Source organism: Physeter macrocephalus, chromosome 15 (genome assembly GCF_002837175.3).
Source record: "Physeter macrocephalus isolate SW-GA chromosome 15, ASM283717v5, whole genome shotgun sequence".
Classification (NCBI taxonomy): Eukaryota; Metazoa; Chordata; class Mammalia; order Artiodactyla; family Physeteridae; genus Physeter; species Physeter macrocephalus.
In genome coordinates, this window is record NC_041228.1 from 69,552,291 (window position 1) to 69,578,079 (window position 25,789).

General features: G+C 42.4%; 1 protein-coding gene across 3 annotated transcripts in view; it reads left to right on the forward strand.

Moving 5' to 3' along the window:
- The window catches only part of PDE7A (phosphodiesterase 7A), a 250,820-nt gene that overhangs the window by 215,010 nt on the left and 10,021 nt on the right, over nucleotides 1-25,789 (forward strand). For all 3 annotated transcript variants that reach the window (XM_055091141.1, XM_055091142.1, XM_055091143.1), the window contains 9 exons: nucleotides 4,152-4,303; nucleotides 6,142-6,205; nucleotides 11,094-11,189; nucleotides 13,270-13,370; nucleotides 18,485-18,616; nucleotides 18,811-18,902; nucleotides 21,362-21,506; nucleotides 21,951-22,047; nucleotides 22,724-22,804. In XM_055091141.1, the coding sequence (XP_054947116.1) occupies nucleotides 4,152-4,303; nucleotides 6,142-6,205; nucleotides 11,094-11,189; nucleotides 13,270-13,370; nucleotides 18,485-18,616; nucleotides 18,811-18,902; nucleotides 21,362-21,506; nucleotides 21,951-22,047; nucleotides 22,724-22,804 (960 nt within the window). The remainder of the gene's footprint in view (nucleotides 1-4,151; nucleotides 4,304-6,141; nucleotides 6,206-11,093; nucleotides 11,190-13,269; nucleotides 13,371-18,484; nucleotides 18,617-18,810; nucleotides 18,903-21,361; nucleotides 21,507-21,950; nucleotides 22,048-22,723; nucleotides 22,805-25,789) is intronic.

Consider the following 25,789-nt stretch of genomic DNA (forward strand, 5'->3'; position numbering starts at 1 on the left):
TCTTATCCTGTTGGATAGGTTATTTGTGGGATTAGTCTTGCTGGAAGGCATTGGGTTCCTATGCTGAGTGAGCTTTTCCCCTTCAGTTAACATCTAATACTCATGCTCAACTTAATATGGTCAAAACAGAACTCTCGATAATGAGTCCCAACTTCAGGGCTCTGTGAAACAGGAAAAAGACACGAATTATGGTTAGTTTTTTTCAGTTAAGGAAAATGAGACATTGAGAAGTTCTGACTTGTGAGAAGTCACCTAGAAAATAGGAATAAGGCAGGGGGAGGTACAGCCGTGATCTCGTGGGTAGAGCCCTGACTCCCAGACAGTGCCATCTGTCTTAACCATTGACAGTGTGAACCCTGCCATGTTGATGTAGGGACTTAGCACAGTGGATTGAGCCCCTTCAAATGAGGCTTATTAATTTTTTGGACCTTATGTAATTATCCTCCCAAAGAGATTCTCAAGTTTACTTCAAGGGTGGATGAGTTTGGACATACAGTTTGGGAGCAGTGATCCTACTATCAGCGTCCACACACAGGATGCAAAGGAATTGCCAGTGATACAATTGTTACCTTTTGTGTGTGATTTAAGGTAGTAAATTGAAGGGAATGCTCATGAAGTCATGCTTATGACCTTGAACTCTTTTAGGTTGCTTTTCCATAATGAATAGAATACGTGTCTTCTGCAACATTTTTTAGAAGCTTTCTAAATGCCTTGGCTCTAATGCGTTAATTGTATCGCATTTCTACTTTGGTTTAATTAGTTCTCATCTGCTCCCCATGTGTTTGTGTCATTCCACTCTGGCCCTTCCAGGTCCAGTCTTTTCTAGGAATAAGACTAGAAGGGTCTAATTAAATACTTTTATTTCTGGGACTTCCCTGGTGGCGCAGTGGTTAAGACTCTGCACTCCCAGTGCAGGGGGCCTGGGTTCGATCCCTGATCAGGGAACTAGATCCCACATGCATGCCGCAACTAAGAGTTTGCATGCCACAACTAAAGAGACCGTATGCTGCAACTAAAACCCAGCACAACCAAATAAATAAATATATATATGTGTATTTAATTGAATACTTTTATTTCTGTATGTTAGCTTTTTTCCCTCTGTGTTTCTTTCTGTACGTACTTGCATCTAAATAAGGACAATTTTGAATACTGGTATACACAGAATTTTATCATAAACAGTCAATAAACCATACTGTACAGATGTAATAAGAAACTTGTGAGTAATACTGTGGATACCCAGGCTTTGTCAGCAGATCTGTGTTTTAAAATCTAGTTGTCAGGGACTTCCCTGGTGGTGCAGTGGTTAAGAATCCACCTGCCAGTTCAGGAGACTCGGGTGTGATCCCTGGTCCGGGAAGATCCCACATGCCACGGAACAGCTAAGCCTGTGCGCCGCAACTACTGAGCCTGTGCTCTACAGCCCTCGAGCCGCAACTACTGAGCCCAAGTGCCACAACTACTGAAGCCTGCATGCCTAGAGCCCGTGCTCCGCAGCAAGAGAAGCCACTGCAAAGAGAAGAACGCGCACTGCAGCAAAGAGTAGCCCCTGCTCACTGCAACTAGAGAAAGCCCACCTGCAGCAGTGAAGACCCAACACAGCCAAAATAAATAAGTAAATAAATTTATTTTTTAAAGAAATCTAGTTGTCACCCTATATTGGCTGTATGATCTTATATATAATCTCTTGTAGATTCAGTGTGCTCATGTATAAAGTGGAAGATAATAATACTTTTTTTTTTTTTTACATTGTTGAGGGCTAGATGAGATACCTTTTTTTAAAAAAATTCATTTTATTTATTTATTTTTGGCTGCGCTGGGTCTTTGCCACTGCGCGCGGGCTTTCTCCAGCCGCGGCAAGCGGGGGCCACTGTTCGTTGCGGTGCATGGGCCTCTCATTGCGGTGGCCTCTCCCACTGTAGAGCACGGGCTCCAGGCACACGGGCTCAGTAGTTGCGGCTCGCAGGCTCCAGAGCACAGGCTCAGTAGTTGTGGCGCATGGGCTCAGTTGCTCCGCGGCATGTGGCATCCTCCTGGACCAGGGCTTGAACCCGTGTCCCCTGCATCGGCAGGTGGACTCCCAGCCACTGCGCCACCAGGGAAGCCCTAGATATCTTTTTTTAAAGCACTTGGAACATTACTTTCACTGAACTTAGTAAACTAACCTCATTTCCTCAAACATACTAATTCTAGTTCAAACATAATCGCTTGACATTAATAACGTTACCATTTTGGTTCTAGTCCTTTTAATGTAAGTTGCATTGATAAAGATAAAAATTTAACTCCACAGTTGTTCTAGATACTCTATTTTAGATCCACTGGGATGAAAAATGAGAAGAAACCCGCGTAACTGTGCGTTATCTTATTTCTGGCTTATGTGAGTGTATGGGAACCTCAAAACTCATCAGGTATTTCAAAAACAGTATGCATTTATTCATTTACTCAATATGTTTTATACATACCTACATGGCACTATCATTAGGCTTTGGAATACAAAGACGAAAAAAAATAATCCGTGCCTGTATTGGAGGTCATCATTTGTTGAAGGAGACAGATAAATAAGCAATTGTAATAACAGCATCAAAAGTAGTGTGATAGGGGGCCTCCCTGGTGGCGCAGTGGTTGCGCGTCCACCTGCCGATGCAGGGGAACCGGGTTCGCGCCCCGGTATGGGAGGATCCCACGTGCCGCGGAGCGGCTGGGCCCGTGAGCCATGGCCGCTGGGCCTGCGCGTCCGGAGCCTGTGCTCCGCAACGGGAGAGGCCACAACAGTGAGAGGTCCACGTACAGCAAAAAAAAAAAAAAAAAAAAAATAGTGTGATAGGTGTCTGCACGGGTAGCCTTGAGAACCCAGAGGAGGTGCCTCCCATCTCTCCTAGATGGGGAATGTGTATATAGGTGTCCAGGTGTACTTCCCAGGGAAGATGTCATCTGAGTTGAGTCTGGAGAGAGCCAGAACCTGGAGCATGAAGCCTTTTCTTCCCGGCCAAGAAGATGGAGTTCATTTTAAAATGATGAGGGATCAGTGAATACTTTTATTTAGAGCAACATAAACAGATGTGGAACTTAGTATAATTACCTAGATGCATACCTCCAAGCAGTGGCATCAACATCAATTTTATTATCCTCTACACTGCCATCATTTATTTAATACCTATTCTATATCTGACTCGTGTATATTATCTCATTTAATCCAGCACCCTTTGAACTAGATATTATTGCCGTTATTTTATAGATGAGAAAACACTGGGTGATAGCGGTTAATAGAACGGTTAGTGACTGGACACACAGAGAGAATGTGTTTGACTACCTGTCATTCCACCAGTGGGATGTTAGTGGAGGGTAAGATGAGAGATGATGATCTGTCGATCCCTAGTCTTCACTTTCATGTTTTGTATTATGAACATTTCACTTAACTTAGTTAGATACTAGAATTTAAAGATAACATTCATGCCCTACAAGACAGCTTGTCTTTTATTTTGTCTGGTGCCCCAGAAACTTTGGTTCATGCTGACACTGCAGGGACACATGACTGTTAGACTCATGGAAAGAAAACATATCCGTATCCAATGTGGAGCCACATTTTTTTTTCGGGAGTTTTTCATCTTGCAGGATTTTTATCCCTATCCTTCAGAACTCTTACAGGGCATAAGCTACTTTACTCTCCATTCCATCTCCTTTTCCTCTGAATAAAATTCTCTTAAGGAAAGATTTGGAATGATACCTCATTAGGATTTGAGATGTTTGAGTTGAATAATTAATTCTTAAAGTCTCATATATAACTAGGGACCTGGCTTCTCAATATGAAGGATAGTTTGAAACTAGATTTTGTCTTTCTGCTTCATAGTGTTTGTATAGTGTATTGAAGCAATGGAGTGAAAGGTAATAATTCTTAGGAAGTTAAAAAAAACTGATTATTAATCTAACCACACTCCTCATTAGCTTTCTAAGTGCTGATAAAATTGGCGATTTGCCCCTTCATTCTTAGCTCTTTAATTGAAAGTACAAATAAAGTACCTCTTCTCTCCTAGAAATGTGGCGTGGCAGCTGATTAATTTTAAGAAGTATTTGTATGTAACTAGCAGGGGTACGACAGAGACAGGGTATGCACAGTTTTGAGTCGCTCTGCTCACTTTTTACTCCTTTTATTTCAGCTCAATCTGAAACCGAAGTTTCTGGGTCTGCAAGGAATATCAGAAGGTTACTAAGTTTCCAGCGGTATCTTAGATCGTCACGCTTTTTCCGTGGTACCAGCGTTTCGAATTCTGTAAACATTTTAGATGATGATTATAATGGACAAGCCAAGGTGTGTATAGCTTTTTCAAGAAAACATTAATTTGTAGATAAGTTTAACGAAGGCTTGTTTTTCCCATATGGTACTGATTTATAGAGCCTTTTTTTGTATGTGAAATCAGTTGAACCCATTTTTCAGGTTTTCCCTGTAGAGCAGCTACAGGGAAATACCTATAATTAGGTAATAATTAGGTATAACTAGGTAATAATTAGGTATAATTAGGTATTACAGAGCAAGGAACATTTCTGAAGTAACTAAAATAATGAAAATGTTTTCGATTTATTATAACAGCAAGTAGATCAATAGAAAGTTAAGCTATAAGATCACACTTAACGCTGGGAAGAATATTATGGATCATCTGATCTAATTTCTGTATTCTGTAGTTAAGAACAGTATGGCCTTAAAAAAAAGAAAAAAAGAACACTGTGGACTGAACAGTATAAGGGACTTGGTTGAGCTCCCCAAGCTGGTTAGAAGTAAACCCAACACAGCAAGATTCATGACTTTCAGTCAAATGATTTTTCCATAGTCTCTTGTATCAGTGAGACATTTGGAAGATTTAGATTTTTTAAAAATTAAACTCTGTGATTGTGTGCATTGTTTTCTTTATATAGTTTAAAAGAACTATGTTAATGAAGGTGGAAGTTAGTTGAGGTTGTTTGTGACCAAATGAGAATTTTTTAATAATCTTATGTTTCTAATAGTTGTAAAAGTATTCTTTGACTTAATGGCCAGATGTTGTCAGTTTGTGTAGATAGGGTCGGGGTACCCACTCTATGGTTATACTAAAGTGAAAAAATTTGCCTCCCAGTTTGATAAAACAAATCAGTGGAAAAGTACTGATGCTTTCCTTAAATTTTAAAAAGTTCACAAGTTTTGTTTTTTAGAATGAGAATATTATGTGTATCATTGGTTGTTAGTATTATAATCTCAACCAGTAGTACCTTAATGTCGCTTAGGTCATAAATGTATACAACAGTGAACTTTTGGATACAAAATAAAAATTTTTTCTTGAAAATACAGTCCACAAAATTTTCAGGTTACAAATACATGGTGTAAAAATATCTATTTGAGTTTTAGGGTTGTGGGATTTATTTACTTGGCTGAACTAACCATCAACCTAAAAATTAATGTAGTAAATGCTATTGACTATTTTATAAGAATATTTAAAGAATATAAATAAATACCCATAAATTGGGAGTGTATTTGCAAAAAACGAATAACAAATAATTTAAGTGTAGTATAGTGTAGGTGTCTGGTGCCTAGGTTCCAGAATCAGACCACCTGACTTCAGATCCCAGCTCTGTTACTTTCTTGCTGGGCAAGTTAGAACTTTTTGCCTCTTTCCCCATCTATAAATGAGGATTGAAAACAATGCCTGCTTGATAGTGTCGGTATGAAGAGTAAGAGTGAGTAAAGAGTAAAGCACTTTTAACAGTACCTGGGATATAGCAAGTATTTGGCTATTATAATTTACTTTTATTCGATTTTTAAAATCTGGTTTCTAGACCATGCAGTGTATGAACCACACTTCTGTGATGTTAAGTTATATTAGAATTCTTGACCGTTCATGGGAGTATTGGAATAAGTCGAAGGGAACACTAACCTTACCTATACGTTTATTAACTGGAAAACAAAATAATAATTGTTTTTTCAAGTGGAGTTTATCCCTCTGGACATGTTTTGGAGCCGTTTGGAAAGGTCATGATTAAAGGGAGAATGATGCTTAACATTTCTTAAAATAAATCAGCCACTTCCCATTTTCGTTAACTTCCCTGTGGACTGTCTACAAAAGATAGAGAATGTTACTGAAATTAAATTACAGTAGGAATGTTTGGTTTTCATTTCAGTGTATGCTGGAAAAAGTTGGAAATTGGAATTTTGATATCTTTCTATTTGATAGACTAACAAATGGTAAGTGAAGAATTTAACTTACTCTAGTTAATGTATTCTTGAGATTGCTGCCCTGATGGTACAGCCGCTGGTGGGCTGCTGCTTTCATTTACTTAGGTTAGGAGCCCTCCTGGCAGAGAGAGCTTTGTTGAGTTGCTTCTTTAGTGACTGATTTGTAAGCCTAGAGAGTCCATCTAAAATTTTATTTTTTGATTATTACTCTTGGTAGTAATCAAAAGTAACCCCTGTCATCATCACTTGGGCATCCCTTATTAACGCTACTGTTATTAATAACCCAAGGCGAACATCACTGTCTCACTGTTCTTGGTTTTTCTTTTTTGGTTTCTTTTGTACTGAAGTCACAGTGCCATCCTCTGATCTTGTATTCCAGTTTTGATAGCCCCAGATATGTGGTAGATTAATGACCCTTTGAGAGATGGCTTTTCTGCTAGCTCTGGCTCCTAGGCTTTCTTTTCTCTGCTCACTTGAGAGATGGCGTGTATACGATCAGCAGCAGTGGTTCCTTCTGGCACAGCTTCTCCGTGGCGGGGTCAGGTGGGGTGGGGAAGAGCTCGTGGCTTCTTGAGGGGGCGCATCAGAATCTACAGAAAGTATGAGTACTTTGAAAAAGACAGGTGATTCTGGTCTGTTTACCTCTTTCTGAGTTTTGTTTTGCTTTGCGGGAAGGGTTCATTTTTCTTTATTCTGTTTGGGAATGGGAAGAGAATTCCCTTTGAGAATCATTCTTTATTTACTGTAAAATTTTTGGCATTAAGAAAAAGGTGGTACCTGTTGTCCAACTAGACTTTGCCCCTTTTGCCTTAATATGTTTTAAATGAAGCAGAGTGGAAAGTCCACTGAGAGGAAGTCAGTTCTGATGGTTGAGAATGAAATAAATATGTGATTCACTGGTATACTTTGAAATCACTTTTCTTTTCTTATTTTACTTTGGAATAAGGCTCCTTTCTTAAGAAAGCCAGATATGGGAAATGGACAAGCAAATAGAACTGTATTCATCTTGAGAATAGCATGGGTCTAGCTTCTTAGTATCACTACATCATTCGCTCTGAGTTGTATGGCCAGGCATAGTGAGGAAACCTTTGTGATCACCTTCTAGTTGTCTGTGGACTGCTGACCGAAAATAAAGTGGAGCGACCCAGGCGCGAGTGTAAAGACAGTAAAGTTCTCCTCAGTGGCAGAGCCTCCCTCCCGCTTGCCTGCCTTTTGTTTTTCCCCCTTTTCTCTTCCTGCTCCCCTCTCTTTTGCCCTCTGGTGACTAGTGTCTCTTCCGCTCCCTGCCCCCACTGGGGCCTGTCCACACAGAAAAGGCTCTAATATCATTTAGGGCCTGTCAGAGGCTCTTACTATCAGCTGTCTTCCTTGCAGCCATCCCCTTTTTGAAAATAGAGGTGCCTCAGCTTCTTCTAGATCTGGGAAACTCCCCTTTCCTAATGCAACACAAATATTACTTTAGTCATTATCTCAAGATAAACATAGATAAGATAGTGCCGCCCTTAACGCCTTCAGGGTCTAGCCTCACATAAACACTAACAGCTCATAGCCTATTCTGAGTCTCCTGGGACACTTGTCACCCACTGAAATAGTTGATTGTTTTTCTCTAGATTTTATTTTTAAAAAGAACCTACCTGCTAGTCAGGGGGCGTGGCGATAAAAGTGGAGTGAGGGTGACGGTGCAGGTGACACTGCAGGTGACAGTGACTAGTGCAGCCACTAGTCCACGTCAGTTAACTTAGCACTTGGCTTTCCTTTCATCATCTCACTCCTTTTTTGTGGAGAAGGTGGCCGAGTGGTTTCTTCTTGGAGTTGTTAGGGGTTAGTAGAAACGAGCCATGGTTAGCCACCCACCTGTGCTTTTACAGATGGTGATATCTATGTTCAGTTCACTAGTGTCACCCAAGAGTTACAGGAATTCTATACATGAAGAGATATTATTGGGAAACCAATGGGCAGAAGAAAATTCCTGTAACTTGCATTATTTAATTGGATCTGCTTTCCTTTCAAAGCTGCTTAGCCTGAAATGAATTCTGGATGATAATACGTACATAGTGTCCAAGAATACAGTTTTCCCTTCTTGCTGTGGATCCCGTCGGTGTGTTCTGTGTTTCTTCCTCTGGTGATTTCCCAAATGATACTGTGAGGAGGGCAGGGAAGAAACAAAACTCTGATTCCCAGCTTGTCCACTGCAAAGCGGGAAGTAGTTACTATCTGGTAGGATATATTTGATGTTGCTTTTTCAGGAATGAGTTAGGTTACATGCGATAGCAAGATAGGGCTTGTCACCCCCAAAAGTCACCTGGCGCTTGCGGACCCTCGTTGCCAGGCCTGTGTTAATAGCCGTAGCCCAGTCCTGCCAGCTCCCAAGTATTGAAGAGAATCACATCCTAAAACCTGTCGAGAGCCGTAACACCTTAGGCAGGTCCGTCCTTTGATATATCTTTATATGAAGGGTAACTTTTCTATAAGCACAATTTTCTTTTCCAAGAAGGTGTTTCCATTCTCATATAAAATAACTTCTGTGCCTGTTTCTTGTTTAATGTATCGACTAAGCATCATCGCTTGCTTTGAAATGTTTCGTTGACTTGTGTTCTTATTTACTGGTATTAAGTCAGTTGGTATCTTATAAACTGAAAATGAGGAAAAATGTTGCATATACAGTTTTTCATGTTGATATGGGTGGTCCACTTGTTAGATTGGTTCTTGTCAGATTCCCCTAGGGTTCTTGGTGGAGGACATTAACATGCGTTTCTTACTGCCATTTGCCTGAATTCCAGATGAGGGTAGTTTACCATTTCATTGCAGCTTACTTAGAACTTACTCTAGACCCTAGAAGTTGGTAATTTATTTCATTAGGTTTGGGAAACAATTTTGGGAGAATCCTGTGATTACCTAAATATACAGAATGAATATACATTCTTTTTTTTTAAATTGAGGCATAATTAACATATAACGTTATGTTAGCTTCAAACATACGATGTAATGACCTGCTATTTGTATGTACTGCAAAATAATTGCCACAGTGGGTCTAGTTAACATCCGTCAGCATACATAGTCACGGTTTTATTCACTATGATGAGAATTTTCAAGACCTTCTCTCAGCAGCATTCAAACACACAATGCACCCATTTTGTCCCCTTGCGCCACCTCTGACAACCAACCGCCCGGTCTGTTCTCTGTCTCTGTGAGCTTGAGATTTTGTTGTTTTTGTTTTAGATTCCACATATAAGTGAGATTAGACAGCATTTATCTTTCTCTGTCTGACTTACTTCACTAGCACGGTTCCCTCAAACTCCATCTGTGTTGTCGCATATGGCAAGACTTCCGTCTTTCTTATGGCTGGGTAATATTCCACTGCATATACACCACATTTTCTTTATCTATTCGTCCATCGATAGGCCCTTAGGTTGATTCCCTGTCTTGGCTATTGTAAATAATGCTTCAGTGAAGATGGGGGTGCAGGTGTCTCTTTGAGATAGTGATTCCGTCTCCTTCAGCTATATACCAGCAAGTGGGATTGCTGGATCATACGGTAGTTCTACTTTAAATTTCTTGAGGAACCTCCATGGTTCTCCATAGTGGCTGCACCAGTTTACAATCCCACCAACAGTGCACCAAGGGTTCCCTTTTCTTCACATCCTCGCTAGCACTTGTTATCTCTTGTCTTTTTGATAATAGCCATTCGGACAGGTGTGAGTTGATATCTCATTGTGGTTTTAATTTGCATTTCCCTGATGATTAGTGATGTTGAGCACGTTTTCATGTGCCTGTTGGCCATCTGTATGTCTTCTTTGGAAAAATGTCTATTCAGATTCTCTGCCCATTTTTTAAAACCAGATTGTTTTTTGAATATACATTCTGAAATATCTCTATATATGCCCTAAGAAAAGTTGGTTGTTACAGTGGTTACAACAGAAACATAGCTCACTTCTTCACAAATGATTCTAGACCAGGTGGGCTCATGTTTGTACCAGTAGAGTGTTACTAGGATTTGAATGCATTTTTACATTTAACTCCTTAAAGGTAAAAGATTTGAAACGGTTTTTTCTTTCTGTGTGAAGGTGATGTGACGGATGGTTTTTAGGAAGACTCTCTCTTGGTTGCCACATCCTTTCCAGTGTTGCTTACGCAAACCTTGTTCCAGCTAGATTACTTTTTTCCTCATCTATGGGCTTCGAAACAGTTGTTCAGGCAGTTTTGGATAATTAGTTTAGCCTGATAGTTCTTTGTAGTTCTTCATAAATATTATTACTACAAATTTTCATTGTGGGACTAGTTGGGTCTTTTATACACGTTTATAAGAATCATAGATTTCTTTCGAGACTACTGGAATCATGTTTATGTTATTATTGTCTGAACGCTGGCAGTAATTTATGAGCTCACACAGTCTGTTTAATTGTTAAATAACATAGCATTAAAACCTACAGTCTGTTTAATTGTTAAATAATATAGCATATGCAGCCAAGGCGCTTTGCTCTGGGACACCCCCATTCAGAGCAGCGTGGTGGAGAGATGGTTATGAGGAGGTAAGTGCAGCCATGTTTTAGGTGCTTTCGGAAATTGAATCCAACTTACTCAGTGTGGACAATTTTCAAAGTTTTCTATCAATTCTAATTATTTTGGTGTCTTTAAAAAAAAAAACTCATCTATTCAAAAATGTTTATCTTCCAGTTGTTTGGTTTTGGAAAAAAAAACCCAGAAAATCTTTTTTTCTTAGAATAGAAAGAACATGTGATATTTAAATTCAAAACTGGTAAAATAAGTTGTAAATTTTAGATAGACAAAAAGTAGGACTTAGTACTCTTTATGTTTTATATTCAAACCTATATTTGGAAGCACAGTGCAGTTACATTAGCTTGTATTCCTGCTAATATCTCCTCTTCTTCCTTTTTAGGAAATAGTCTAGTAAGTTTAACCTTTCATTTATTTAGTCTTCATGGATTAATTGAGTACTTCCATTTAGATATGATGAAACTTCGTAGATTTTTAGGTAAGTGATTCTAGCCCATTTAACAGCAATAAGATTTATACTGGTACTTGTTTAACTTTTCTCTCAATTGTATCAGCTGTTGCTCTAAAACTAATCACCCCAAAGTTAGTGGCTTTAGAAAAACCACACATGTATTTAGCCCCGAGTCTGCAGGGCTGTGGAGCGCTGCTTCTGGTCTGGCTGCGCTTGTTTGTGCCCCCGCCCTTGACACCCAGTGAGCTGCACAGCCGCGTCGTGGGCCTCAGCTGGGACACCGGGCCTGACCCGGCTCAGCTCTACATGATCTCCTGTTAAATTAAGAGGAGGCAGAGGAGTTTGGCACCATAATAGAGCCGCTTTAAAAACAAAAAAGGAAAACCATTATTTTACGACAAGCCGAGCTTGTTCAGAGAGCAGTGGCCAGTTGGCAGGAGAGCGCTGGCACATCCAGACCCCCGAGCGCACTGGCCTGCCTTGCTGTCCGCTGCATCCCGGTGGCCAGAGCCCGTCAGATGGAGGGGGGGGGGCCACACCTCTGAGGGGGGGCCACACCTCTGGGTGGGGAAGCTGCGAAGGCCGGGTGCCGCTGGGGCTGGGGCTATGTGGTGAGGAGCTGGGTCGGCTTTGCTGTCAGCCTCCCACGTCAGCCACAGCTTTCTCACAAAGATGACACAGTTTCTGTCCTTTCTTAACTTTTTGAAGGCTAAAACCTTAAAAGATCCAGGTACATTGCGCTTGGGTCTCCTCTTTTTCTGATCCCAGAAATCTCTTGACAGAAAACTTCAAAGATTATTTTGAATATGTTTTAATGTGCAGAGTGATATTTAAGAGCACTCTGCTAGGAAAAAAATTGGAGTCTTTCACCAAATAAAGAAAAATGTTAGAAGAAAATCAGCATAAGGATTCTTTTTGTAACGAAGGTGATGAGATTTTCTTTCCTCTTAATTAGCAAACTAAGATAAATTTATTACCTAAGACGTTGAGAAACTTCTAATGCATATTTATTTACAAATTGTATGCCTGCAATCCTGTACATTTAATATCTGTTATAAAACACATAAATAGATATTAACACGAGTATTTAGAAAACTATGTTAAAGGATGGGCTCAAAGTAAATACAGAACTCTAATGCTCTTCACCTCTCACCAGTGAGTCCTAGTTCACCACCTTGGGGTTGGCTCACCATACCTGGAGATCACTGGATTGAGTGTTAGGCTGTGAGGGCCAAAGTGCAGGTTTGGTGGCAGTGGGGACGGCTCTACCCCCTCATCCTAGTCTACTTTTTCATGGCAGCATAATACAGACACTGAGCATAGAAGGCAGGGTTAACAGATCACCCTTCCCTACTACTGAAAAACTAACTGCAGATCTGAAACTCACCTCACTGATGGAGTATCCCAAGGATCGTGTTCACATTCCCCAGTATCTGTATTATTTTAGCCTCATAAAGATTTTGGGGGGCTTCCCTGGTGGCGCAGTGGTTGAGAGTCCGCCTGCCGATGCAGGGGACACGGGTTCGTGCCCCGGTCCGGGAGGTTCCCACATGCCGTGGAGCGGCTGGGCCCGTGAGCCGTGGCCGCTGAGCCTGCGCGTCTGGAGCCTGTGCTCTGCAACGGGAGAGGCCGCAGTGGTGAGGGGCCCGCGTACCGCTTAAAAAAAAAAAAAAAAAAAAGATTTTTGTTCTCTGATGAATTCCTAGTTCCTAGAACAGTATCTACTACAATGGTATTTGTTGAATGAATTGTACAGTTTTTATTAAACTGAGAAACTCTTTTTAAATTAAAAAAAAAGTCAGAAGAGTGTGGCACAATGATAGATTGACATTTTAAAAGAGAAAAAAAGGAAAAAATAATTTTATAATTTTGACATGAATACCTTCATGCCATTTAAAGAGTTTCAAACAAGAGTCAAAGTGGTGTTGACGCCTTGGGTGTACATGTGAGTTACGATAAGTGATTGTCCTTTCCCTGAATCGGAACAATTAGCTGATAGCCACATGAGAAGGGTAAGTGGAGAATGCATAATTGTTGCAATTTTTGTATTTGTACGTGCCTCCTGTTCGCAGTTAAATTTGGGGTCTTTTTTTTTTCTTTGACACAGTTATGATCCAAGAAGATTACCACAGTCAAAACCCTTACCACAATGCAGTCCACGCTGCAGATGTTACTCAGGCCATGCACTGTTACCTAAAAGAACCTAAGGTAAGGTGTTAGCATTTACAGTCAGTGAAAGTCCTGAGAAAATGCCCTTGACTTAATTTCAAATACTTTTCCTTAAGTTAATGATTTAATCAGACTTAAAATTAGAAGCTTCCTTCACAAGAGTGAGATGTAGCTGGATCAAGTTTCCAGGTGTGGCTATATTTGTAAGTTGACAGCTAGAGAACTGGGGTGATTGTCAAGAATGAGGCTGGAGAAGCCCAAGCGAGGGCCTGGCCGTACGGCCCGGCCACACACGTCGAGTCACCTGGCGTTTACGCTGAGCTCCACGAGGGCAAGGATGACACTCGTCGGGTCCCGTGATGAATAGGGAGCTACGGAAGGGAAGCAGGAGACTTTACAGAGCTATCCTGGCTGTGGGGGGAGAATAACTCAGACCAGACCAGAAACATGCACGCTTCCTGTCAGGAGCTGTTTCAGTAGCCTTGGGGCAGGAGAGAGGCAGACAGTTGCTGAGATCTCTTGGGAATCAGAACATGGAGGATGTGGTGTCTGGATGCATCTAGGGGAGTGAAATAGGGAGAGGAGCCGGTGGAGACTGTCCCTGGCAGCTGAGTAGCAGGTGGGAGTCGCTGTGAGGGAGAGAATGTAGAAAGGGAGGGAGGGCTGGCAGAGGTGATGAGCTCCATCGTGGGCACGTGCGGTTAAATGTATTCGAGCCATATCCGAATGCAGGTGTCTAGTAGAGAGTTGGATAGGAGTCTGAAGCATAGCAGAGAAATCAGAGCTGGGGCCCATCAGCTGTAGATGTTAATGGGAGCCGTGTTTGCCCACGGACGCTCCCTGTTCCCGGAGGTTGTAAAGTTACATCTGCCCCCCTTAGCCCTACTTCTGAACTCGCCTCCCCAGCGATCTTAGTTCGGCTGGATGTGGGGAGGGGAGGAGGCTGACTGAGCCAGTTGGTGCTAGTTGATGCCAGCTCTGAGAATATCGCCGTGTGGTTGCCAGTCTTCTGATTTTTCAAGAGATGTGGAGTATGTGAAAGTACCCCAATTTTTAAAGTACATTATGACTTAAAAAAAAATTAACTTTATTGTGGCATCATTTATATGCAGTAGTAAAATGCATACCTTTTATGTGTGTAGTTTTGATAAATGAATCCTCCCATGCACCCCAATTTTTTAATTAAAGTTTAAAACAAACTTTGGGCCAAGCCTAAAGTGTCTCTGTTGAACAGTCTTGCCGGAGAAATTGATAAGTAATCACCATACAGCCAGGGAAGTGGAATGATGGAGCTAAGTGCCTCATGGGACACAGAGGAGATAAACCTAGTCCACGGGGCTGTGAAGGCCTCACCCTCTGACTGGCCACGCCCAGCCCGAAGCCAGGGCTGAGGGGCACCAGCACCCAGCAGGACCAGAGGGGCAGAGAGAGTGCAGGGCGAACGTGGGTACAGACACTGTCGTACCCATGCAGCTCTGGCAGCACTAATTTTAAACACTTTTTGCCTATGTAGCTCTGATCATTCTTATTTTCAACACTTTTCATCATTAACATACTCAGTGAACTCTTCAGTCAAAGCTTCAGTTAAGGATACAGATAAAATCACTAAGATTTAAAATACAGCAATTCCCTTCTCCCTTATCATAGAGATAAGAAAATAGAAATAGAGTCACTCAGAGTTGACTGTACCTCTTTTACTTCCTGGTCCTTTACATGGCATCGCATTGTCGAGTGTTTTCATTCATTTGTTCTGTCCATTTTCCTGGCGCTAGGAATCCAGTGGTAAACAAGACAGGAAAGGTTCCTGGCCTTCAAAAAGTTGCCCTCCCAGTGGGGGAGGCAGGGGGGGCAGTCTTTAAACAGATAAACAGAACTTTGACCTCTACTGTGGTAACTGCTGCTGTGAAGTCACGTAAATAGGGTGATGTGCTGGGGAATGACTGGGTGGCTGGCGAGAGCTCACAACTTCAGACAGACGGTCGGGAGCCATATAAACCGCGAGGCAGTGTTTGAGAAGGAGGCAGCCACGGAGAAGAATCCAGGTGCAGAGGGGACCGTGAAGAGAAAGCCTTATATACAGTGTTTAGTGGGAAATCTGCTTCCGTTTGTTTGTTTAAACACCAACTTTTATTTTATGGATTGGTGCTGTTACTGGTTTTTTTTTTATTGTTGTTTATTTATTTTTGGCTGCGTTGGGTCTTCGTTGCTGCGTGCAGGCTTTCTCTAGTTGAGGCGAGCGGGAGCTACTCTTCATTGCAGTGCACAGGCCTCTCATTAAAGTGGCTTCTCTTGTTGCGGAGCATGGGCTCTAGGCATGTGGGCTTCAGTAGTTGTGGCACGTGGGCTCAGTAGCTGTGGCACACGGGCTCTAGAGCGCAGGCTCAGTAGTTGTGACGTGCAGGCTTAGTTGCTCCGTGGCATGTGGGGTCTTCCCGGACCAGGGCTCGAACCTGTGTCCCCTGCACGGGGGAATCCGCATTGGCAGGCGGATTCTTAACCACTGCGCCACCAGGGAAGTCCTGCTTTCGGTTTTTATATCTTATGATTTATATGTAAAAGCTAATTCCTGGCTCTTCTAAGTAAAAAAAAAAAAAATTGAAAACCAAGAAATTATTGAAAGTTCCTTCTGTGTGTACTTGTATCAGCTCTAACTTTAGTATTTATTGTTTATGTCCTCAAAGCTGAACCTGAGAATATAGATTATAATTTTGTTCCAGTTGAGCCTAACGGTACCTAATAGCAACAGTCAAAATGGGAATAACATTTGTCTTTTTTTAAAAAAATCTAGTTTTAAAAATTGCGTTAATGTCATTGACTTCCTTGTCTTTGTTAGGAAACTCATAAAGTTTTTTTTCTGATGAAAGATTTTTGTAACAAGCAGAAATGTTGCATTTTTATTCAAAATTTTTTTTGCATGTGTGATTTGTTTTCAAGCTTAGAACTTACTTTTCCTTCACAGAACTTTAACAACCCAACTGCTGCTTCTCATGTTTCTATTTTTAATAGTTAACTCTTTAATCTGCCTGAGACTGTTTGATGTCATGTGTAAGTCATACATTAATCTTTAACAATTCTGGATTATTGCATTCTCCCAGGCTGGTACACGTCTGTTCTTCTGCCAGAGTTATCATAAGAATATAACACTTCCGAATATTGCTTAACAAATCACATGTTCATAAGATATCCACAGCCATGCCTACATTCTTATGTCGGGAGGGGACGTGGCTCTATATGCAGGATGCTCCATGGAGTGTGCCCCCTGTTCATCTTGATCAGGAAGCAGCACTCTTTTTATTTATTTATTTTGGGCCGTGTTGGGTCTTGGCTGCTGCACGCTGGTTTTCTCTACTTGCTGCGAGTGGGGGCTACTCTTCCTTGCAGTGCGCGGGCTTCTCATTACGGTGGCTTCTCTTGTTGCAGAGCACGGGCTCTAGGTGCGTGGGCTTCAGTAGTTGTGACACACGGGCTCTAGGTGCACAGGCTTCAGTAGTTGTGGCTCGTGGGCTCAGTAATTGTGGCTCACGGGCTCTAGAGCGCAGGCTCAGTAGTTGTGGCGCACGGGGCTTAGTTGCTCTGCGACATGTGGGATCTTCCCGGACCAGGGCTCGAACCCGTGTCCCCTGCATTGGCAGGTGGATGTGTAACCACTGTGCCACCAGGGAAGTCCAAGCAGCACTTTTAAAATCTTTTATTTTTTTTTAATGCTTTTGCATATCCTAAAGAGGAAATAATTGTCTTCACCATCTTCTACCCATTCGTTGAGTTTCTCTATATACCGTTTACAGGTAATACAAAAATAAATAATTTACATTCTCTGCCCTCAAACAGCTTACACTATTTCAGTGGATTCAGGCCCTCTGACAGTGGTTTTTTTCAGGCCAAGATGAACTTGGTGCAGGGGATGGGAAAAAAAAATCCATTCTGGCATAGAAAGAATATACTAGAATTTGAATCAAATATTTTTTTATCTCATATTTTAAAACTTTTCAGTTTTCATCCGTGTTTTATCATGTGCAATATGGGTTGGCTCCGTGTTGTAATCTGTAAGTAAGTATACCTATATTGGTGGCCTATGCTCAGAATACTTTTCTACTGTTAGGGCACAGGACCCTACACGTTTAGAGAGCACTGCCCTAATGTAAAGCTAAACAGGCGCACGTTGCGCTCTGGCAGTGTTAGTGTGGCAGGATGTGAAATGTGCTGCAAGAACGCAGTCAGTCATTTGTGGGCTGGGGCTGGGCGAGGGCTGGGCTGCAGGTGGAGAGGGGAGGTGGGCTGGGGAGGCGCTGGTGGAGCTGGGCCTTAAAGGTTGTGAGTAGAAGCTTGCCGAGAAGCGAGAGGCGGTTCATGAAAAGCAGGTGCGACACACTCCAGGTGAGCATTTTTTGTCGTTGAAAACTTCAGTCAGGTAAATAAGCTTATGTATTGTGATTAGTTTATCAAGAATAGTAAATGACTGTTGAGAGTAAAATTATAATGGCTGGCGTGCAGGATGGCTTTTCCTGAGATGAATACGCCGTGTATGCCGTCCTGAACCGTCCATCCATTGGGAGAGGATTTCATTCGCAAGTTGATGTAAACTTCCGCTCCGTGATTACTCAGGAGCTTCCTTCAACATTTGGGGCCTCAGAAGTAACCTTGCGTTTGGGTTCTTGATTGAAACCCAGTAACCAATTTATTGATAAACACACACCCTCAGTCACAGGTTTACAGTATTGTACACTTAAACGTCTGTTAAAAGGGTAGATCTCACCTTGAGTGTTCGCACCATGATAAAATTTTTTTTTATAACCTCATCGGCCCTCTCTGACTACGGTAACAGAAATACTCAAATCTCTGTTTGTTGTTTGAAAACTTGTGTGTCTCAAAAAGGTGGTCTGTACTCTAGCTGTCAGTTATGCTAGTTTCAAATGAAGGGTGAGCTGCATCCGTGAATCCCACGTGGGCCGGGACACGCTTACACCACACCTGCCGCCAGGGTCGGGAGGAGACCGGCCCCCGGCAGGCACTCCGAGGCCTGGATGAGCCGTCTGAGCAACGTGGCGGGAGGAGACCGCCGACGCTCGGTCGGGGCTAATGTAGAGCAGCTACTGTAACGGCGCAGAGCGGGTCTCCAATATGTCTGTAATCAGTTATTCCTTGCCGCACTCCAGCTTGCCAGTTCTGTGACTCCTTGGGACGTCTTGCTGAGCTTAATTGCAGCTGCCACTCACGATCTGGATCATCCAGGTGTTAATCAACCTTTCCTTATTAAAACTAACCATTACTTGGCAACTTTATACAAGGTTAGTGCAATTTTATCCTCAAAATTTAATATTCTTGCCTTCTAGAAAATGTGTCATGTTTAAAGAAGTGAAAGGAGTAAATAAATTCTCAGTGAATGTTCGAACTTTAATCAGATTAATATTACTTACAAATAATTCTTTATGTTCAGAGAAAGACTTACTATTTACTCAGACGTGCCCTTTTCTTTTTGTAGAATACCTCAGTACTGGAAAATCACCACTGGAGATCTGCAGTGGGTTTATTGAGAGAATCCGGTTTATTCTCACATATGCCATTAGAAAGCAGGTAGGTTGGATTAAGACAAAATTAATTAGTTACGAACTGTGGAAATTAAGTTGCAAAACAACCGTATAAAGTTTTTAAAATTATGTTGTTATATTCATGTGTTCCACAATTTTCGGGTAAATTATCTCATTTTGCAAATTTACATCAAAATTTTAATAATTTCAACCTGTTCTGAAATAGTCAGTGGTAATTTTTTTTCAGTGAATTTTTATGAAGGATCACTCATAGATACTATAAAATCCACTCCAAATACGCAATGGCTCAGTCATGGTTTACTGCTTATTTATGTAAATGGTATTACATATTTCCATTTTATGCTCTTTTGAATAAAACCGTAAGTTCTAGCTCTAAAGGTAAATTGGATAGAAAGTAAACAATCTGTATAAGAAATAGATTCATTAAAATCTGTTCCAGGAAGTTTTCAAAACTGATAAGACGTGAAAAGAATGCTTTGTATCCTCAATAACATAGTCCTAGAGTCACTGCTAGAGTTATAGGATAAACTAATGAATTGAAAGAACAGAAAATACTACATTTTTTTTAGAAAATATCATTTGATGTTGAGCAGGCCATTTGAAAGGCTAATAAAAAGTGTTAATGTAAATGAGCCCAATATGATAATGATGGTGGTGGTCAACAAAATCTCATGTCATTGGTCCACAAACTGAAGCTTTTAATGATGCCTCACCAAGAGAAGGTGCACTTAGGAAAACCATGTCAGTGGATATAAACCACCTACTTCTAGAAAAAAGGTGAGACATAAAAATACAATTTGGGCATCAAGATTTAAGTTACTGTCATTGTTCTTTCCTTTCTCCCTTTCACAATTTAAAACAACTTCATAAAAAAACAAAAATGTTTTTGGTAATGTCCGTGAGAAAAAAGCTGGACTTTCTATTTTTTTAAATTTGTATTCATGGATACCATTTGGAGTTATGACCGTACTTCTGGTAAGTAAAATTGTTTCTTGTCAGAGTGCAAATATAAAAACTGCTTAAACCACACAGTGTTTGTATATATAAGTTCTCTTTTTCTTGACTAAGGCAGGTAAATTGTTTGCTTCATTTGTTCCCTTTTTACCATGTTTTGCATTTGATGATTAACCCTGTTGAATTCTCATATTTTAATACAAATAAAAACTGAAAATAAGGAATACTGCATAATAGCATTCTTTTATGTTTGCTTAGGGTTTGTTTTACTTACTATTCAATATTGTGAGCCTTTTATTTTTTTATTTTATATTTTTTTGAAGCAAGAAATACGACTTTATTCGGAAAGTCGGCAGACCAAGAAGGTGGCGGACTAGGGTCCCCCCAAAAAACATCTTAGAGCCTTTTAATCTATTGACTGCTCTTTACTGATCATTATACAAAGATAATGTTTGTGATGGCCCATTGAAACAGCAGGAATTTTTAAACATTTCTCTTATTTAGCTTGAAACAGCTTTTTTTAAAAATATCTTTATTGCAGTATAATTGCTTTACGATGTTGTGTTAGTTTCTGCTTTACAACAAAGTGAATCAGCTGTACGTATACATATGTTCCCATATCCCCTCCCTCTTGTGTCTGCCTCCCTCCCACCCTCCCTATCCCACCCCTCTAGGTGGACACAAAGCACCGAGCTCATCTCCCTGTGCCATGCGGCTGCTTCCCACTAGCCATCTGTTTTACGTTTGGTAGTGTGTATATGTATCCATGCCACTCTCTCACTTCGTCCCAGCTTACCCTGCCCCCTCCCCGTGTCCTCAAGTCCAGTCTCTACGTCTGCGTCTTTATTCCTGCCCTGCCCCTGGGTTCTTCAGGACCGTTTTTTGAGATTCCATGTGCATGCATTAGCATACGGTACTTGTTTCTGAGGTGGTTTTTTAAATGATATAATGTATTTGTTATGTGCATTATTAACATGTTACCTTTTCCCTTCCAGAAAATTTGGATAATTAATTCTTGAATTTGGCCCTGAAAGCGTAGTTGAGCCTAAACTTTATTAAATTGGTGGAACTTCGTCAGGTTTTAGTCAGACACCTTGAGAAGTCTGCAGAAGTCAGTGGCTGAACGTGCTGGTCTTCCTCCATCTGACCCGCCTCTGCCTCCCAGATCTCAGGCACCAAAAGAGCCCAGAGTTGTTCGCTGCATGCCAGCGAAGAATCTTCTCAAGCAGCATGCCAATCTTGCATAGACTTTCTTAGGCATATAATTCCACCTTTAGTCATTCTTTTTGGAGTGTTTGCATATTGGTATTCTCCTACAAACTCTCTTGGTTTTAGTTTTGATTATTTTAGTAGGTTTTTTAAATGCATTCTTTAAATCCATCTTTTGGGTAGGTTAAAAGTTGAATGGCAGTTAGAATATCTTAGGGCCCTGTAACGCTTTCTGAGTATTAAGACTTAAGGAAAAAATAATCAAGAAGTGGCTATTCAGTTGAAAGACTTGTATTTCTCTTTATGTTTCCCTAATTCCAGACAACAGATGGAGGCTCAGATAGGCGCTCTGATACTGGCCACGGACATCAGCCGGCAGAACGACTACCTGTCCTTGTTTAGGGCCCATCTGGACAAAGGCGACTTACGTCTGGAAGACACCAGGCATAGGCATTTGGTTTTACAGGTAAAATGAGCTTGGAGAGATTCTATTTCTAGAGCAAATCATATGACTATTAGAATAAAAATGAACTATTCTCGTGTAGTCTTCTGAGTGGTTAAATCTTGAGGGAAAACATTTCATTTTATTGTAATAAGTTCTCATATCTAAAAAATGAGAGAGAAGTGGCTGATTTCCTTGTAGCTTTCTGGTTAGTGCAGTCCTATGCTTGCCTCTCCAGAATTATCAAGCGTGTGTAATTCGGTTAGTAGGCTTTCAGTGTTTCTGCAAAAATGATTGTTACAACTAATAGTATCATAAAATCAGTATAAAGGATAATGAATTTCCTGTTGCAACGTTTTCTTTTTCTTTTCTAAGGTGTTCTTTTCCCCACTATTAGCGTATATTAAGCTTAGTAAAATGGAAATTTTACTTTTTTTCCTAAGACAGTTTTAATATTTTGCTTGCTAGATGGCTTTGAAATGTGCTGATATTTGTAACCCATGTCGGACCTGGGAATTAAGCAAGCAGTGGAGTGAAAAAGTAACAGAGGAGTTCTTCCATCAAGGCAAGTTACAGTCTTGAGTGATAATCTAGTCAGTTCGTTTTTTAGCATCATATGAATAAAATAACTCAGACAATTGCAGAGTCCAGCAGTAGGTGCCTGATAGTTTTAGTGACAATTCACAGTAGATGTACATATAACCAATAATGCACAAATTGAGCATCTGTTTTGAAAATTAGCAGTTCTCTTTTGAAATGATCTGATGTGTGTGGGGGCGTTTATGAATTAGACGTGGAGCCGGCTGCAAGTTTTTCCGCACAGAAAGATTTTCCTGCCCTTGCTCCATCCTTGTCTTGTGTGGAGGGCGTGGCCATATGACCATGTAAGACATGTTTTGTGATTTAAAGCCAGGAACCAAGGATCTTCGTTCCGTGCACCTTCCTTTCAGAAATCGGAGTTTTAAATTAAAATGCTGACAGAATTACAGTCTTGGGATAACACCTAGTAAAAGTTTTCCACCCTCTCCATTTAAAATAGGACATCGGCTTGGCAGCCTTTTCTATGTATGAATAACTTACAGTTTAAAAAAGAGCTAATTTAGCAGGCGTCCTCTCATGAGGATTAAGTGTGTTACATTATTCCTAAGGAATTTACAGGTAAGATGAAGACTTTCATTATATATTTAACCAATAGGTATGTTCCGCATTAAGAAGTCTTTTTTTCTTCTTTTAATTTCTAGGAGATACAGAAAAAAAGCATCATCTGGGTGTGAGTCCGCTTTGTGATCGTCAGACCGAATCTATTGCCAACATCCAGATTGGTAACTATGCATACTTAGATATAACTGGTTTTTAAAATGCCACCGATTTTAAGTTTGTCACGAAGAGAGGTACATCTGAAATATCAGTATTAAAATTATGCTTATTTCTAACTTTTAAATAATTTAAGAAATCTTATTCTGGTTTTCCCTTTTTTTTGGCTCTTATAAGTGACTCTCATTTGATTTTGGTTCCTAAGAAGTAGAGCAGGTAGCAATAACTTTCTGTTCTAAAATGGAAAGAATGCATCATTTTCCCATGTGGGAGCCTCACTGGCGTCATTCCGGGACCGCTGGGCCTGACGGTCACGGGAAGACCAGCTTCCACGACTGCCGGCTTCTCTCTCACCGCCGCCTGCCGGTTGAAGCTCACCCTTCGGCACCTCACACAGGCCCCTTGTAACCTGGCCTCGACTTGTCTCTTCCGTCTTCTCCCCAGCACCTTCCCCCCCGCTCCGTTTACCTACAGCAACTTGGGACTCCCTGGGGCTCCCCCACTCTGTGCCTCGCCAGGCCCCCCACCTGCCTAGTAGCCTCCTTCCCTTGAGGGTCCACCTCAGATGTCACCCCCGGAAGCCACCTTTCACTCCCTCCGGGCAGTCGTCAGCCCTCGTGAGGCGCTAGATGCCTGCCGTCACGGCTCCAGGTGCCGCCGACCTGGCCTTCGGAGGGCGGGCTGTTCCCCAGGGCCAGCCCGCCCCTCGGGGCGGGGTCACTTGAGAACGGCTTGTTGAGTGGACCGTGACGGTGAGAGAAAGCACGGTGAGGGGGCTGTGATCCCAGAATGTGCGGCTTGTTGTAGACGGGCCAGGTTGGGGGTGTGGTGGCTGGATTGCCAGGTGGGGGTCACTCAGAAGGATATGGAGGGATGGGCGTAATTTTGGTGGCTGATACTGAGCAGGACCTCTCAGGACTCGGTTGACAATAGTGAAGTGTGTCCAGAAACTTCGGGGAGAGAAATTTCTAGAAATTCGGAAGGTAGCACAGTACTGCGGCATTGCTAATACCCGGAAAAGAGGACTGTGCTGGAGGGTCAGAAATTCAGACACGGAATTCTGACGCTGTACAGCAGTTGCAGAGGGTCCTCGGGGGAGGCGGCGGAAGCAGTGATGTGGCCGCCGAGGGAGCGGTAGAGACGCGGGAGGGTGAGGCCCAGGCCCGCGGGGGGGCGCGGCGCGGGGCGGGGGGGCGCGGCGCGGGGCGGGTGACGGGCGGGACGAGAAGCCCGTCTGCTCTGGCCTGGTCCTCAAGGGAATAACCTTCGAGCGGAGCGCGGAAGAGCAGATGAGATACGGGCAGAGGGGAGCGAGCTGAAGAGCAGGGGATGGTGGCTCGTGCACACACTCCAGCTTACTTCGTGCCTCAGTAAATTACTCCCTTGATTCAAGAGGGACGTTGCAAATGAGGTTAAAAAAACTGCAATTTTTAAAAGGGACAAGAAGCTAGATCCCTTAAACCGTTCTTGTCGTTTCTGACCTTGTCAGCCTGGGCAGTTGTGGACCCGGTCCCCCGGGGGGCAGGGGTGAAAGGTAGAAGGCGGTGACAGCTGACGTGGGCTGACCCCTCACGGCACCCTAGGACACAGGCACTGCTGCTGTTCTTTTCCACATAGTTCGCCCAGTTTATACAGGTAACAGGTGTTGGTCTTTCTGGCATCAAATCCTAGGTAAAATGGAGCTTGCAGAGATTCTCTTCCTAGGGTAAGTCGGGGGACGATTAGAATGAACTCTGTGCTAAGCAGCAGTTGCTCGGAGCCAGCATATGGTCAGTAGGTAGAAGTCGTGTTTAATTAATACGGTTTTCTTCTTTGGTAGGAACACTAGGTCCTGTCACGTACCGGGTAAGGGTGAGGCGTTTGACACAGCGTCCTGTGGTATCTGAGAAGAGATAGAGGCGCATGGGCTGGGACAGTTAAGGGGGTTCACAGGCGGATGAGCAGCCCACGAGTAGCGTCCTGCCACCTGGCTGTGTCCGTGGCCCCGGCCCGTGCATCGTTATCAGGCACTTAAGACCTAAAAGAATCCTAGGTACCACAGAGCCAGAAGCGAGAGCTGATTTGTTGGAGGTGGGAAGCAGGATGCAGCTCTCAGCCAGCTGGAACAGTGGGAGAATCAAAGAAGATGGATCGCATGAAACCTGCGGTAATAAGGTTCTGCATTTGGGTACAACACTCCGGCTGCTCACGACTTGGCTGTGGCACCTGGAAAAGACAGGGCTCTGGCGGCTGGCTCAGCCTGACCCGGGGCTGAGGGGGTGGCTTGGCTGCCAGAAGCCGCTCTGCTGTGACTGCAGTGATGCCGTTTTCCCATGTCCTCTCTCTCCTCACCAGACGTAACTTGTGGAGAGCACATCTTGTCTGTCTGTCTGTCCACTGCTTATCTGTGGCCACCCCAGAGCAGTGCCTGGCATCTAGAAGGTTCTCAGTTAACATGTGTGGAGGGGATGGAAGAGATGAAAGAAAGAAATGGAGGACTTCCCTGGTGGCGCAGTGGTTGAGAATCCACCCGCCAATGCAGGGGACACGGGTTCGAGCCCTGGTCCGGGAAGGTCCCACATGCCACGGAGCAACTAAGCCCGTGCGCCACAACTACTGAAGCCTGCGTACCATAACTACTGAAGCCTGTGCACCTAAAGCCTGTGCTCCACAACAAGAGAAGCCACCACAATGAGAAGCCCGCGCACCGCAACGAAGAGTAGCCCCCTCTCCTCAACTAGAGAAAGCCCGCGCGCAGCAGCGAAGACCCAACGCAGCCAAAAATAAATAAATAAATGTTTTTTTAAAAAGAAACGGAAGAAAGCCTTATTTCCAATATCGTAACTACTGCTTCAGATACCATAATCTGTACACTTAAAAAAATTCAATCATCAGACCGTATATGACTTTTCTAAGTAAAAGTAGTGGGTGCTTTATTTCCAGTGAGATTTTTTTTGTTGGCTAAACGGAACCTGTGTTGTCTGTGGTCCATGTGGTCTTTTGCCGAAAAGAAA